The 12,791-nt window shown below is 41.2% G+C and overlaps 1 protein-coding gene across 4 annotated transcripts in view; it reads left to right on the forward strand.

Moving 5' to 3' along the window:
* CCPG1 (cell cycle progression 1) overlaps positions 1-12,791 on the forward strand; it is a 49,293-nt gene that overhangs the window by 13,364 nt on the left and 23,138 nt on the right. For all 4 annotated transcript variants that reach the window (XR_010475307.1, XM_065076375.1, XM_065076374.1 and 1 more), the window contains 3 exons: positions 1,743-1,997; positions 8,448-8,557; positions 9,622-11,021. Coding sequence is in view for 3 of the 4 variants with exons in the window: in XM_065076375.1 (XP_064932447.1) it covers positions 1,743-1,997; positions 8,448-8,557; positions 9,622-11,021 (1,765 nt within the window). In the remaining variant the exon portion in view is untranslated. The remainder of the gene's footprint in view (positions 1-1,742; positions 1,998-8,447; positions 8,558-9,621; positions 11,022-12,791) is intronic.

The raw sequence follows: 12,791 nt of genomic DNA on the forward strand, positions 1-12,791 counted from the left end.
TGTTGACAACTTGCCAGCAAGTGCTTATGAATGCCTCTAAGTGCCTCACAGCTTGTTGATTTTGCTTTCCGATTGTCTGGTGACTGTGTGGTGGTTGTTGGTTTTCGTTTGCGTTGTTGTTGGTTTTTGGGTTTAAGAATCTGCAAATTTGCATGTCAAGTAGCTGTTGAAGTGATGTGACCTTGTTGCAATGTCTGCTTAGTCTGACCTGATGCTTGTCCACAGAGTCAGAAATCAGATACGTATCATGTATTCCAGATACTAATTGGTAATATTTTCTGGAGTTGATAAAATCACTTCCATGCAGTTGGAATTTATTTTCAGGGAAGAATCTTAACTGGTAATGCCTTTAGCACTGCTTGGCATTCTTGTCTGTTCAGTGGTGTGTGCATGGCTTTGCTCAAACAAATGATTCTCAGCTGTGAAATTTTCAAGGACAGTAACTCCGTGTTTATCTTTTTATATTTGAGTGATGATCTCTGAGACGAGAATGAACAACCATATTTCTAGAAGGGGCGTTAGCATTGTGTAATTGCGGGCATCACATTTAGAACTGTCTGAGCAGGAGCACTTTGTCATGTGCTGGAGGCTTCATTGATCACGTTGCATCTATTTCAGGCGTGTGAACACAGACATTTGAAAGCTGCTTTTTCACCCTGCTACTGCTTCCCCTTGATACTTGCCTTACACTTGAAAATTATGTGTTCAAGCAAGGGAGATTAAATAATCATTACCTATATACTGGATTATATAAGCTTGTTTACAGTACATGCAGCAAGCGTTTGTACTGCTAATAGCAATAAGCAATTACAGCTCTGTTATTATTTTCCCAGGTAGAATAAATGGCTTTTGGGCCATAGGAATATGAACATACAAGTGGTATCATAAATACTATTTTACAAAAAGTGCTATAAAAGATATTTTTTTATGGTTAGAATTTGTTCTTATCAAGTCTTGGCTGATTCAGTCTTCCAAACAACAGCCAGGTAATAGAAGCATTTTGGATTCAGAGTGTTAGAGAGAGACAAACACAGAGCACCCAAGTAGTTCTTTTCCTGTGCAGTAGTGGTTGAAAACGGCTTTGTTGAAAGGTAGTATATGGCAGATATTAAAAGTGAACAAAATTACTTATTTAAATAAATTTGCAATGCAAAAGTTTGTTTGGATATTTGTAATACCTACATTAATGGAACTTTAATGGAATTTTGTCTGCAGCTGCATGTAGATCACAGAATGAAGTTTTTTGAGATAATAGAGCCATGTCTGTCTTTTAGGAGGCTTTCTCTAAGCAAGTCTTTCTCTTGCTCTATTGTTATTAATTAGTTCAGTCTCAATATATGTAAGAGAAGGAAAGCTGAATTCTTAACCTATCTACTTCACATGTATTTGCAGAGGCAGTACATGTAGGTGCTTTAAGAGGCAGGATTGCCTGAAAGAAACACTTTCTAATGAGTGAGTGATAAGGTATAGGCAAGAACCATATGGGTTTTTTTTGCTGATTTGTTGATTCTCTATCTTTTTCTTTAAAAAAAAAAAAGGAATTTTTCACTTTGTAGAGCAAGCATTCCTTGTGTAATATCCAGCGTTACCAATCACATTGAGGATTTTTATTTTGCTTTACTAGTGTTCCCTAAGAAAACTGCCAAATACATTTTGCATAAACATGTTGGATTTGGGTACCCAAATTGATGTTTTAAAGCACCAATTAATGCATTTTAAAGACTGCTGTTGTTGTCTTTCAGTTTTTCCGTCTCAGGCTAGCAATGATGAATCGAGCAGTGATGAAACTGGCAACCAGTGCAGTCCCACAGTGCGAAAACGCCGGGCTAGGAAGAGGCTGGTGTCCAGCTCCGAGGCTGCGGGTGGGCCACCTGCAGAACCCGAGTCCGACCCTCCCAAGGAAGAGCAGCACAAACGCCAGTTCGGCGGTGGCCTTAACAGATGCATCATCCTGGCTTTGGTGGTTGCAATCAGCATGGGCTTTGGACACTTCTATGGTGAGTTCATAGAAAATAAAATGCATAAAATCAAGATCTTGCATAACAAATACCGTTTTATTGTGACTCTTGATTGTTTGTTTTCTTTTTTTTTTTTTCTTGTTCTCTGCTAACAATCTAAACCTAAAAATGAGAAAAAGCAACTGCTAATATATGGATAACATAGGCCCTTCGGTGCTGAAATTGTAATATACGCCACTTTAAAGTAAATAAAAAGAAATTAATTTTCTGTTGCCCTTCAAGATAGAAATTTCTTGTTGTTCTCATACTGCGGTGTGTATCCTTCATTTTGCACATCTTTTCTTTTGAAATAAATTTGTGGTAGTGTTTAGCATTCCTGACACCCTTCACAGAGCGATTTCAGGCTTTTGTCCCATATGTGCTCATCTGGTAAATGTAAGAGCAAGGCATGTTTTCTACAGGAGTTCATAGTATCAATATTTTTCTCTCTCCAGTGGAGAAAAATACGCTGTAGTTGTCCTTGCAGTTCCAGAGTGGTTTAGGGAATCCGGGACAGCAGCAATTTTTCTGTGTGCAGTGTGTTCCCTGAAGTTAAGCATTACACAGATTACAGAATCATAGAATCACAGAATCAACTGGGTTGGAAAAGCCCTCAGAGATCATCCAGTCCAACCCTTGGTCCAACTCCAGCCCATTGACTGGACATGGCACTTAGTGCCATGATCTAATCTCAGTTTCAAAACCTCCAGGACGGTGAGTCCAGCACCTCCCTGGGCAGCCATTCCAATGCCTGACCACTGTCTCTGCACAGAATTGCTTTCTCATCTCCAGCCTCAATTTCCCCGGGCAGAGTTGAAGCCCATGGCCCCTTGTCCTATTGCTGATGCCTGGGAGAAGAGACCAATCCCCACCTGGCTAGAACTGCCCTTCAGGTGGTTCTAGAGAGTGCTGAGCTCAGCTCTAAGCCTCCTCTTCTCCAGACCGAACAAGCCCAGCTCCCTCAGCCTCTCCCCATAGGGCTTGTGTTCAAGTCCCTTCCCCAGTCTTGTTGCTCTTCTCTGGACCCGCTCCAGCACTTCAATCTCTTTCCAGGTCCCTTTCTGCCCGACTGCTCTCCAGCCACTCTGTGCCCAGCCTGGAGCGCTGCAGGGGGTTCTTGTGGCCAAAGTGCAGGACCCGGCACTTGGACTTGTTGGACTTCATCCCATTGGAATGGGCCCATTTTTCCAGTCTATCCAGATCCCTCTGCAGAGCCCTCCTGTCTTCCAGCAGGTCCACACTCCCTCCCAACTTGGTGTCAGCAGCAAATTTGCTGATGATGGTCTCAATCCCCTCATCTAAATCGTCAATAAAGATGTTAAACAGGACTGGACCCAACCCTGACCCCTGGGGACACCACCAGTGACTGGCCGCCAGCTGGATGCAGCCCCATTCACCAGCACCCTCTGGGCCCGGCCCTCCAGCCAGTTCTTAACCCAGCAGAGAGTGCACTTGTCCAAGCCACGGGCCACCAGCTTTTACAGGAGTATATTATGGGAGACAGTGTCAAAGGCCTTGCTGAAGTCCAGATAGACCACATCCACGGCTTTCCCCTCATCCACCAGCTGGGTCACCTGACCATCAAAGGAGATCAGGTTGGTCAGACAGGACCTGCCCCTCCTAAACCCATGCTGGCTGGGTCTGATCGCTTGTCCATCCTGAAGGTGCTGTGTGATTGCGTTCAGGATGATCTGCTCCACAACCCTGCCAGGCACCGAGCTCAGGCTGACAGGCCTGGAGCTGCCAGGGTCAGCTCTGCAGCCCTTTTTGTGGATTGGGGTAATATTTGCCAATTTCCAATCATATGGGACCTCCCCAGTGAGCCAGGACTGTTGGAAGATGATGGAGAGCGGCTTGGCGAGCTCTTCTGCTAGCTCCCTCATCACCCCGGGATGGATCCCGGCTGGTCCCAATGACTTGTGAGGATCCAGGTGGCTCAGTAAGTCACCAGCTATTTCCTCCTGGAATACAAGGGGGCTATTTGGCTTCCTATCTCTGTCAACCAGCTCCAGAGGCCAGCTGTCCTGAGGGCCACCTGTCTTACTGGTAGAAACTGAGGCAAAGTAGGTATTAAGTACCTCAGCTTTCTCCTCATCTTTGTTAACTATATTTCCCTCAAAGTCCAACAGAGAATGGAGGTTTTTCTTGTCCCTCCTTTTGTTATTAAAGTATTTAAAGAAGGACTTTTTATTATCCCTAACAGAATTGGCCAAATTAACTTCAAATTGCACTTTTGTTTCCCTGATTTTTTTTTCTGCATGATCTAGCCATTTTCATAAATTCTTCATAAGTAGCCAGCCCTTTTTTCCACAGTCGCTGAACTCTTTTTATTTCTGATTTCATTCAGAATCTCCCTGTTTAGCTGAGCCGGTTGTCTTCCCCGCCGGCGAGCCTTTCGGCGCACTGGTACAGCCTGGTCCTGTGCGCTCAAACCTCCTGCTTGAAGTGTGTCTGACCCTCCTGGGCCCCTTGTTTTTAAGCATTGTTTCCCAGGGTATGCTCTGAACCAGACTTCTGAATAGGCAAAAATCTGCCCTGCGGAAGTCCAGCGTAGAGGTTTTACTAATGGCTCTCCTTGCATCTCTGAGTAATGAAAATTCTATTATTTCATGGTCGCTATGCCCCAGGCGGCCTCCAACCCCTACATCTCCCGCCAGCCCTTCTCTGTTTGTGAACAGTAGGTCTAGCGGGGTCTTGCCCCTGGTGGGCTCATTTACCAGCTGATGAAGGAAATTGTCCTCTGTACACTCTAGGAACTTCCTAGACTGCCTCTTCTGTGCAGTATTGAGCTCCCAGCAGATATCCGGCAGGTTAAAGTCACCCACAAGAACAAGGGCCGTCGATTTTTGAGACATCTGCCAGCTGCTTGTAGAATAATTAATCTCCTTCATCGTCCTGGTTGGGCGGTCTGTAACAGACACCCACGAGGATGTCAGCCTTGTTGGACTTCCCCCTGATTCTGGTCCACAGGCACTCAACCTTGTCACTGCTGACCTCAAGTTTAACAGGGTCGAGTGACTCTCTAACATATAAAGCCACCCCTGCACCTCTCCTACCCTGCCTGTCTTTTCTGAAGAGCTTGTAGCCACACATAGCAGCACTGCAGTCATATGAGTCATCCCACCATGTTTCTGTGATGGCAACTATGTCATAACTTTCCTGCTGCACGATGGCTTCCAGCTTCTCTTGTTTGTTGCCCTTACTGCGTGCATTAGTGCACATGCACTTCAAGTGGGCTGCTGATTTCACTCTTAATTCAGGCTTTTCATCCTTAGGCTGATCTTTGGAGAGCCCAGTTTCAATCCCTTCCGCCTTCAAACCTAGTTTAAAGCCCTCCTGATAGCCCCGCCAACTTATGGGCTATAGTCCATTTGCTCTTCCTAGAAGATGAAGCCCATCTGATTTGAGGAGACCAGGTACCATGAGGTTTGCCCCATGGTCAAAAAAACCAGAATGTTGATGGTGACACCACTCCTTTGACCACCTGTTAATGAGATGGGCTTTTCTACTCCTCTACTGTTATTACATTTAATATTACCTCCTGTACATGTTACTACGTTTAACAAAACAGCAGAACTCATTGCAGATCTAAGTCTACGTTGTGCAATCCTGATCTTCTACGATACATGTATTCCAATAAAAATGATAGAGAGCATTTATTTTTAATAGTCATTTTCCTGAGTAGTTTTGGTTTCATATGAAAATGTGCCTTCATAAGAAGACTTATGTTTCCATTTGAGACTGGGAATATGATTCAAGTTGGATTTGATTTTGACTAATTTTTAGGGTTCTAAATTTTGACATCTGTTTTGAGATTTATACTAATTTTCACTCGACTCTGATTGTTGTTGTTGTTGTTGTTCTCAGGTAAACCTGAAGGTAAGAGTCACGAGTGATGTACTGTGGATGTTGTGCTTGCATTCAGATTTTGTTTTTAAATAGTGAGTGTGTATGTGTACAAACACATCCATATATGTGTGCATACTTACATGAAAAAAAAAAATCAGGTCTTAAGAAATACTCGTGTATGCAGGATTATAGGAATAACTAATCCAGTCGTGTAAAATACTTTTTATTTCGCAGCTGCCGCTAGTAGTAGCTGTGTAAAACCTGACTGACAGATGCTGGCGTGCTAGAAGCAGTGAGGAGCACGACAGCTAGACCGACGTTTGATAGTGCTTTGTGGTGGTAACTTGAGGTTTCACTTCTGTTAATCGTTTTATGGTGTTTAAATTGGGGTTAACGGTAAATACTATCCTTTTAAAGGACTTTGAGATCTATGGATGGGAAACAGCTTTTGGAAATGTACTCAGGATCATATCTTTATTAATGAATGCACTTTGATTTGTTCATTCATTGAATCTGTACTTCTAAATAAAAATTGTCATCGCTGACAGTGCTGACAGCATTCTCAGCAGAAAGAAGGCAGCTTTGCGGGGCTTTAGTTTCTGCCTCTTCAAGTGAAAGATCTTCATGGTTACGTGGTAACTAATCTTCCTACCACTAGAAAGGAAATCAAATCCTGCTTTCCATCTTCCTGTGTGCTTTTGTTCTGTTTTTCGAAAGACCCACAAACCTGCAAAGAGAAATCCATCTTCCTAGAGGACTGCTTTGCATTTTTGTGATTTGGCTTGGAATGAACGTTTTCCACAGCAGTCTTTCAGTGCTAGACCAATTGCCATGTAAGACGATTGGCAAGGGTTACTTTTTATGAAATTACTATTTTTGGGGGGCAGTGGTGTGTCAGGATAGTGTTTTCCCTTTAGACAGAGCTCTAGGACCCCTTTGAGACTTCTAAGGATGTAGAAAGCAACTAGCACTAGGTTTAAATCAATAACTGTTTCCTAATCAGTATTACAAGGAGTTACCTGGTTTATGATGTTCTAGGAAGGAGATGTGGAGGAGGGCAGCTCTCCAGGACAGCGGGCAGCTGGAAGAGCTCCAGTTGGGAAGCGCCCTGGCCAGAAGAGTCTTCTTACGGGCATTCAGAGAGGTGTTGTTTTCCTGTAACCAGAATCTGCAGAAGGAGATACTGCTGCAGGGCTAGGGATTTGGATAGATTACTTAAAGAATCTGAAGGATAATGTGACTTAGAGTGCCAGCTGGAAACAAACCAGTTACTGAGGAATGGTACCTCATTATGTGCATTTTGAGTGTCTTTGCTACGTTTTCTGTGCTGCCAAATGTGATTTTTGCTTACTGTATCTAAACTATGATTCTTGATAAGGAGAGAAAACAGAGCTTGTGTTTTTTCTATAATCCAGGTTCCTCTCCACATGACCCTTTTACACAAAACTATGAATTTTCAGAAGCAGTCTTTGAATTCTTAGGACTTCAAAAGTACCTATAAAACACAAAAATTAAAAAGAAGTTTACTGCCAGTGTACTTAAATTCACTTACGCAAGGATCTTTGCTTCCAATAAGTATGTATTAGGACTCTGCAAACTTAAAATAATTGGTGTAAAAATGTTGCTTTTCTGTAGCTGAATTGAACTATTGAGGTTCAACTTGGTTTAATAGAGCATTGTCTGTTTTTAAGTACATACTTGAGATAACATTAGATAGAAACTGAGAGCACAAAAAATTCTTCAGTATAATAGTAGTTATAGAATTTCTTATGTTTAATAATACAGCCCCCTTTAAATACAGAAATAGAATTCTGCATATGCTGCATTGGTATTGAAAGAAGTATATAAAACCTGTTGCCATCTGCTGTAGGCTCAATTCAAGAGAATCTTAAAGAAATGAAAACTCAGTCGGTGTTCGTATTCACAGATGTGTACAGGTAGGGAAGTACCAGCAGAGAAGTTGTACTTGATGGAAAGAATCAGTGGCTAGTACAATGAAGGTATTTTTTTCGGACAAATAGCGCGTCTCAGCCCTTGTTTGGCGGCTGAAAGACGGGAGATGAGCTCACCCCCCAGCCTTCGCTCGTGGGGAGGACTGGCAAGACAGGGCCTGCAGATAGTTGCTGGTTTGTGAGCAGTGTGTGACGATTGTGTTTGGGCATTGAAGTTCAAATACTGCGTGAAGATGCTCTTATTCATGTAACTTGTAGTTCTGGAGTGGATAATGCACGGACTAATGGTCTCTCTTCTATCCTGATCGTCTTGCGTGTTACTAAAAAACCACCACCAAAAAATCACATTCTGTCCTGCATAACTTCTGTTGGTTTGTGTCTAACTGATTTCTGTGTAGTGTTCCAAAATTCTTCATTTGTTATCATCAAAGAAAAGCAAATTTTTGGCTCTGTTTGAGAAATTATTTATCATTAGAAGAAACAGAATCAGTGTGCAACAATCTGGTTTTATAATCTCTGTTTTGTTGCAGCTAAACAGTTACTAATTGCGGGGTAAGCATGCTTTTTGAAAATTAAGTTGGTCTTTGAGTTTGTCTGTTCCTCTAACTACTGATTTAAGTCAGACTATCAAAAGTTTTTATCTTTGTAGGTACAATACAGATCCAGAAACGTCAGCAGCTGGTGACAAAGACACGTGAATTAAAGGATATGAAAGATGACCTTTACCAGTGCCAGCACGGGCCAGGAGATAAAGTGGGGGTAAGTATGAGTTGAGCTGGAAGTGATGCGGTTATTCTGTCATTATGTGTGTAATTTACACAAACTGAAATTCAATTATCACACAAATCTATTACATTTTTTCTGTAGTAAGTTCTTTCTGAAAATGTGTTTTTTTTAATGTCCCCTGAATTCTTGACAAAGATTTGGTATTTCGATCTAACTTGTTATTGGAATGTGTTTAAATAAAATGTTATTAATGTATGTAGTCTAGGAGTTATCCGGACACAGAGACTGTGTCTTTCCTTGTGACATCAGGTGCCATTAGTGAAGACAGCCGAGGTAGAATATGCTGGTAAAAGCCTACTAGAGGTTAAACCTACAGGTTTTGTGGACTTGCTTTCTAAATTGGCAATGTTTATTAGTTTTTTTCAATACTTAACCTGTGCTTTTAGTTTTGTACTGTTAGATCATTCAGAGAGAAGATTAGGGAGTGCTTTGTGTGGGCGTGTCTTTTTTTTCCCTTTCATGTTGCTGATAGCATTTATATATAATTCTGTATGTTTAGATCTAGAGTTTGTCAAGGACGCCAAGAGAGTGGGGAGATCCTTTTGAGTTGGGATATAGTTACATGAATGTGCATTTTCAGCAGCAAATTTGGTTCAAATCAGTTCCTGAATTTCTGCCTCAACTGTTGAATGCCCTTGCTTCTGCTCTTGTATTTTGTTTTGTAATCTCTAAACCCAGTTTCCTGAACATAAATCGATGGCAAACGCGCGCATTTTTGTTTATTTTTAAGGTGGATCAGTTAATGTTCCCAGTTTGCCATCCTTCGGTTAGTTAAAGCAGTAAAGGCGAGGGCTGGTGGCCTGCGGTTGGAAGGGGAGTCTCTCACGTGGTCATTGTTGCCGAGAAAGTGTTTGTGTGTGTGTATCTGAGATGAACAGCCTGGCTCTATTTTTGCATCTTGCTGCGACATCTGTGTCACTGCATCCAAAATGATAAGTAACCTCAGTCTGGGCTACCTTGGTCTTTCATCTTTCTAGCTGAAATGGCAACAATTCTAATTGTAGTATTTTTGTTTGTTTTCCTATTGTTTGTATTAGTCACTCAAGGGAGATCTTGCCACATGTTTGACCTCTACTGAGGTGGAGAAGAAATCCTTTGAATCTCAAAAAAAGAGTCTTGCTGCAGAAAATCAGCACTTAAGAGAATCTCTAGAGAAGGAAGAAAAAGCTTTGGCCTCACTTCAGGAAGAATTAAGGAAGCTAAGACAACAAATTAGAAACTTAGAAGATAAAGGTACCAGCACTGAGTCTATTGTAATGGAAAATCAGAAACTAAGGGAACATTTGGAAGAGGAAAAGCAAAGAAACCACAACTTTCTTAGGCAGAAGGAAACACTCTTTGCAGAAGCACAGATGTTAAGGAGAGAACTGGACAGAGAACGTCATGTTACAGAAGCTCTAAAAAAAGAACTGGAACAGTTAAGTTCTCGTCAAACACCCGACAATGCTGATGATGATGCACGAAGAGAAAATCAAGAAATAGAAACTCTGCGAGGAAGACTAGCAGAACTAGAAAAAAAGCTGAACTTTGAGCAACAACGTTCTGACTTATGGGAGAAGCTGTATGTTGAAGCGAAAGACCAAACTGAAAAACAAGAAATGAATGAAAAGGGACAAAGGAAACGTGCTAAAGGGCAAAGTAAGACTAAAAAGAAATCAAAGGAATCGTTTTTTGGTTCTGTTAAAGAAACTTTCGATGCTATGAAAAATTCCACAAAAGAGTTTGTAAGACACCATAAAGAAAAGATTAAGCAGGCTAAAGAAGCAGTGAAAGAAAACCTGAAGAAATTCTCAGATTCTGTAAAGTCTACATTCAGGCACTTCAGAGATACCACAAAGAACATCTTTGATGAAAAGAAGAAGTCAAATGATAAAAGACATGAGGCAAACAAGAAAGCTCGAACTTTTTACCGAGAACATAACTCCTATGAGAGTCTGAAGCACATGCAGGACAGGGGAGCTAGCATGCCAAGAGAGTTCAGAGACGGGAGAAAACACCAGTATACAACCTTTGAGAAAGATACAGATTCACAGAAGTGTCTCCATGATCCTTTGTGTAATAGAAGACATCACTTTGTCCTAAAGGGCTGCTCTGGTATTTTTGAATGTGCTCATCAAGAATTCATTAGTCTCTTCAACAGTGCATCGGATCCTATCAGGGTGGATGAATTTAATCGGCTAATGAGAAAGTATTTGCAACAAGTTGTACATGACTTTCATCACTGGAGAGAACTAGAAAACTTCATCAATAAGTTTTTTCATAATGGGGTATTTATACATGACCAGATGCTGTTCACTGATTTTGTTAATGATGTCAAGGATTACCTGGAAGATATGAAGGAATACCAAAATAATAATGAAAAGGTTTTCAAGGATTTGGACAAATACATCTACAGATACTACTTTCATTATGATAATTTACCCCAATATGGACCCAGGTTTGTTTCCACGTTTCCTGAACTTGTTAACAAAATGAAGTAGTCTTTGTAAAGGCAACTAGTGGCCTTGTTCTAATAGGGTGTATGTATATGTGTATGTGCACGCTAGAACACTCTTTGAAGGACTCAATGGCAATACTAGCTTGTGTTACATAAAGTGGATCTGTAGGTCCTTCTATATAAATTGGGGGGGCATTAGTTTGGGAGGCACTACAGTTCCACTGTACAGAGCACAACCTAATATTTCTACTGAGTTCTTTAGAAAACTGTGTAACTGCAAGTAGGATTAGATGGAGCAGCTACGGTTGCCTGTCTGCTGGAGTGAATAACTAGCTCAGGAGCAGCATTAACTAGGACTTCCTTGTCGTCCTTCCCTGAATGAGGTTTTTGGATATATTTGAGCAGTCTCAAAGTCCTGTTCCGGTAGGTATTCCTGATGGCTCTTCAGGAACTCCACTGCTCTCTTGTAGCTTGGTGTAAAACCGAGTTAGACTGTCTGCCCGGAGCAGCGCTACTCAGGTGGCAGGCTCGAGTGCAGATCCTGACCCTCACTGCGTTTTACTCAGACTTGCTCACAAAGGTTCTTGGCATGAATTGTCTTCTCTGTTACTTTCCAGTATTCTCGGGGCTCCCGCAGAGCAGGTGTGGTACGCTAGATGTGATCATGGAGCTAGACTGGGTGCACTGTTTCTACTGCATAGGCTTTGGTGAAAGAAAATTAAGCAAGCAGCCTTAAGAAATTGTGTGTAACTTGCTCTTTCTGGAACATTTATGTATTAATATATATTATTATATTTTATGTGGCTTTTAGTATCATTGCTATTACAAAATTGGCTATATAGTCTCTTGTGCTAATGTTTATTCTGATCAGGTAAGAAAAAATGTGATGTATTATCTAATTTATAATCCACAAGATGTTGGCCTTGTAGCCATAATAGAACTTTTCCCTGTGCTGGTGTTCAGTGCAAAGCATATTTAGTATTTCAATCAAGGTGCAGTTCTTCAGACAGGTTTCTCTTTTGGCCTTGTATTATTTATTATTTCATGTGTTTCATTGCAGCAGTAAGTCTGAATACTTAACTACTTTGAGGTTATTAAATATTATGTGAGGTAGTACTTTCTCTAATTAAAAGTTGAACCATAAGGATGACATTCCTATCAACTACTAAGCGACCTTTTTAATGTGTAATTTTGGCAAACGCATGACATAGGATTTATTTTTTTATTTATAGTCCAGCTACTTCTTACTAATTTGTTACTGAAATGAACTTTAATTTTTAATTAAATATTTAATTTTTAAGTACTTTAATTCAGTTTGCATAAAAACATAATTTAAAATTCATTTATTGATAGTATTGTACAGGAGTTTGTATGATACTGGGGATGAAAATCACCTCAGCCTCGCAGGCTAGAGCTGCTAGTCATACGAGAACAGCATGTAGTATAATGGGATGGCATCAAAAACTGCAGCAGGTGAGCAGGCGTTTTGTCAGTGCCCCCTCACTGTATAGAAGTGCCTGCTGTACGTGAAAACCTCTGCATTGCCCATGTTCACACAAAGCATGCTTTCCTAAGGGCCCGTAGTTTTCATTATTTTTATAGAGCAGAATGTAATAGAGTAACCGAGAAATAGACTGAGAGTGCAGGCGAGCACCGCAGTAGGGATCATCAAACGGCTGCTTAGCTGGCTTTATTCTAAAATGGACTTTGGGCAACCAGCTGCAGAGCAGTTTTGGTTTTAGAAAGCATTTATTTCAGACACACCAGCTT

The sequence above is a fragment of the Columba livia genome, chromosome 11 (assembly GCF_036013475.1).
Source record: "Columba livia isolate bColLiv1 breed racing homer chromosome 11, bColLiv1.pat.W.v2, whole genome shotgun sequence".
NCBI lineage: Eukaryota > Metazoa > Chordata > Aves > Columbiformes > Columbidae > Columba > Columba livia.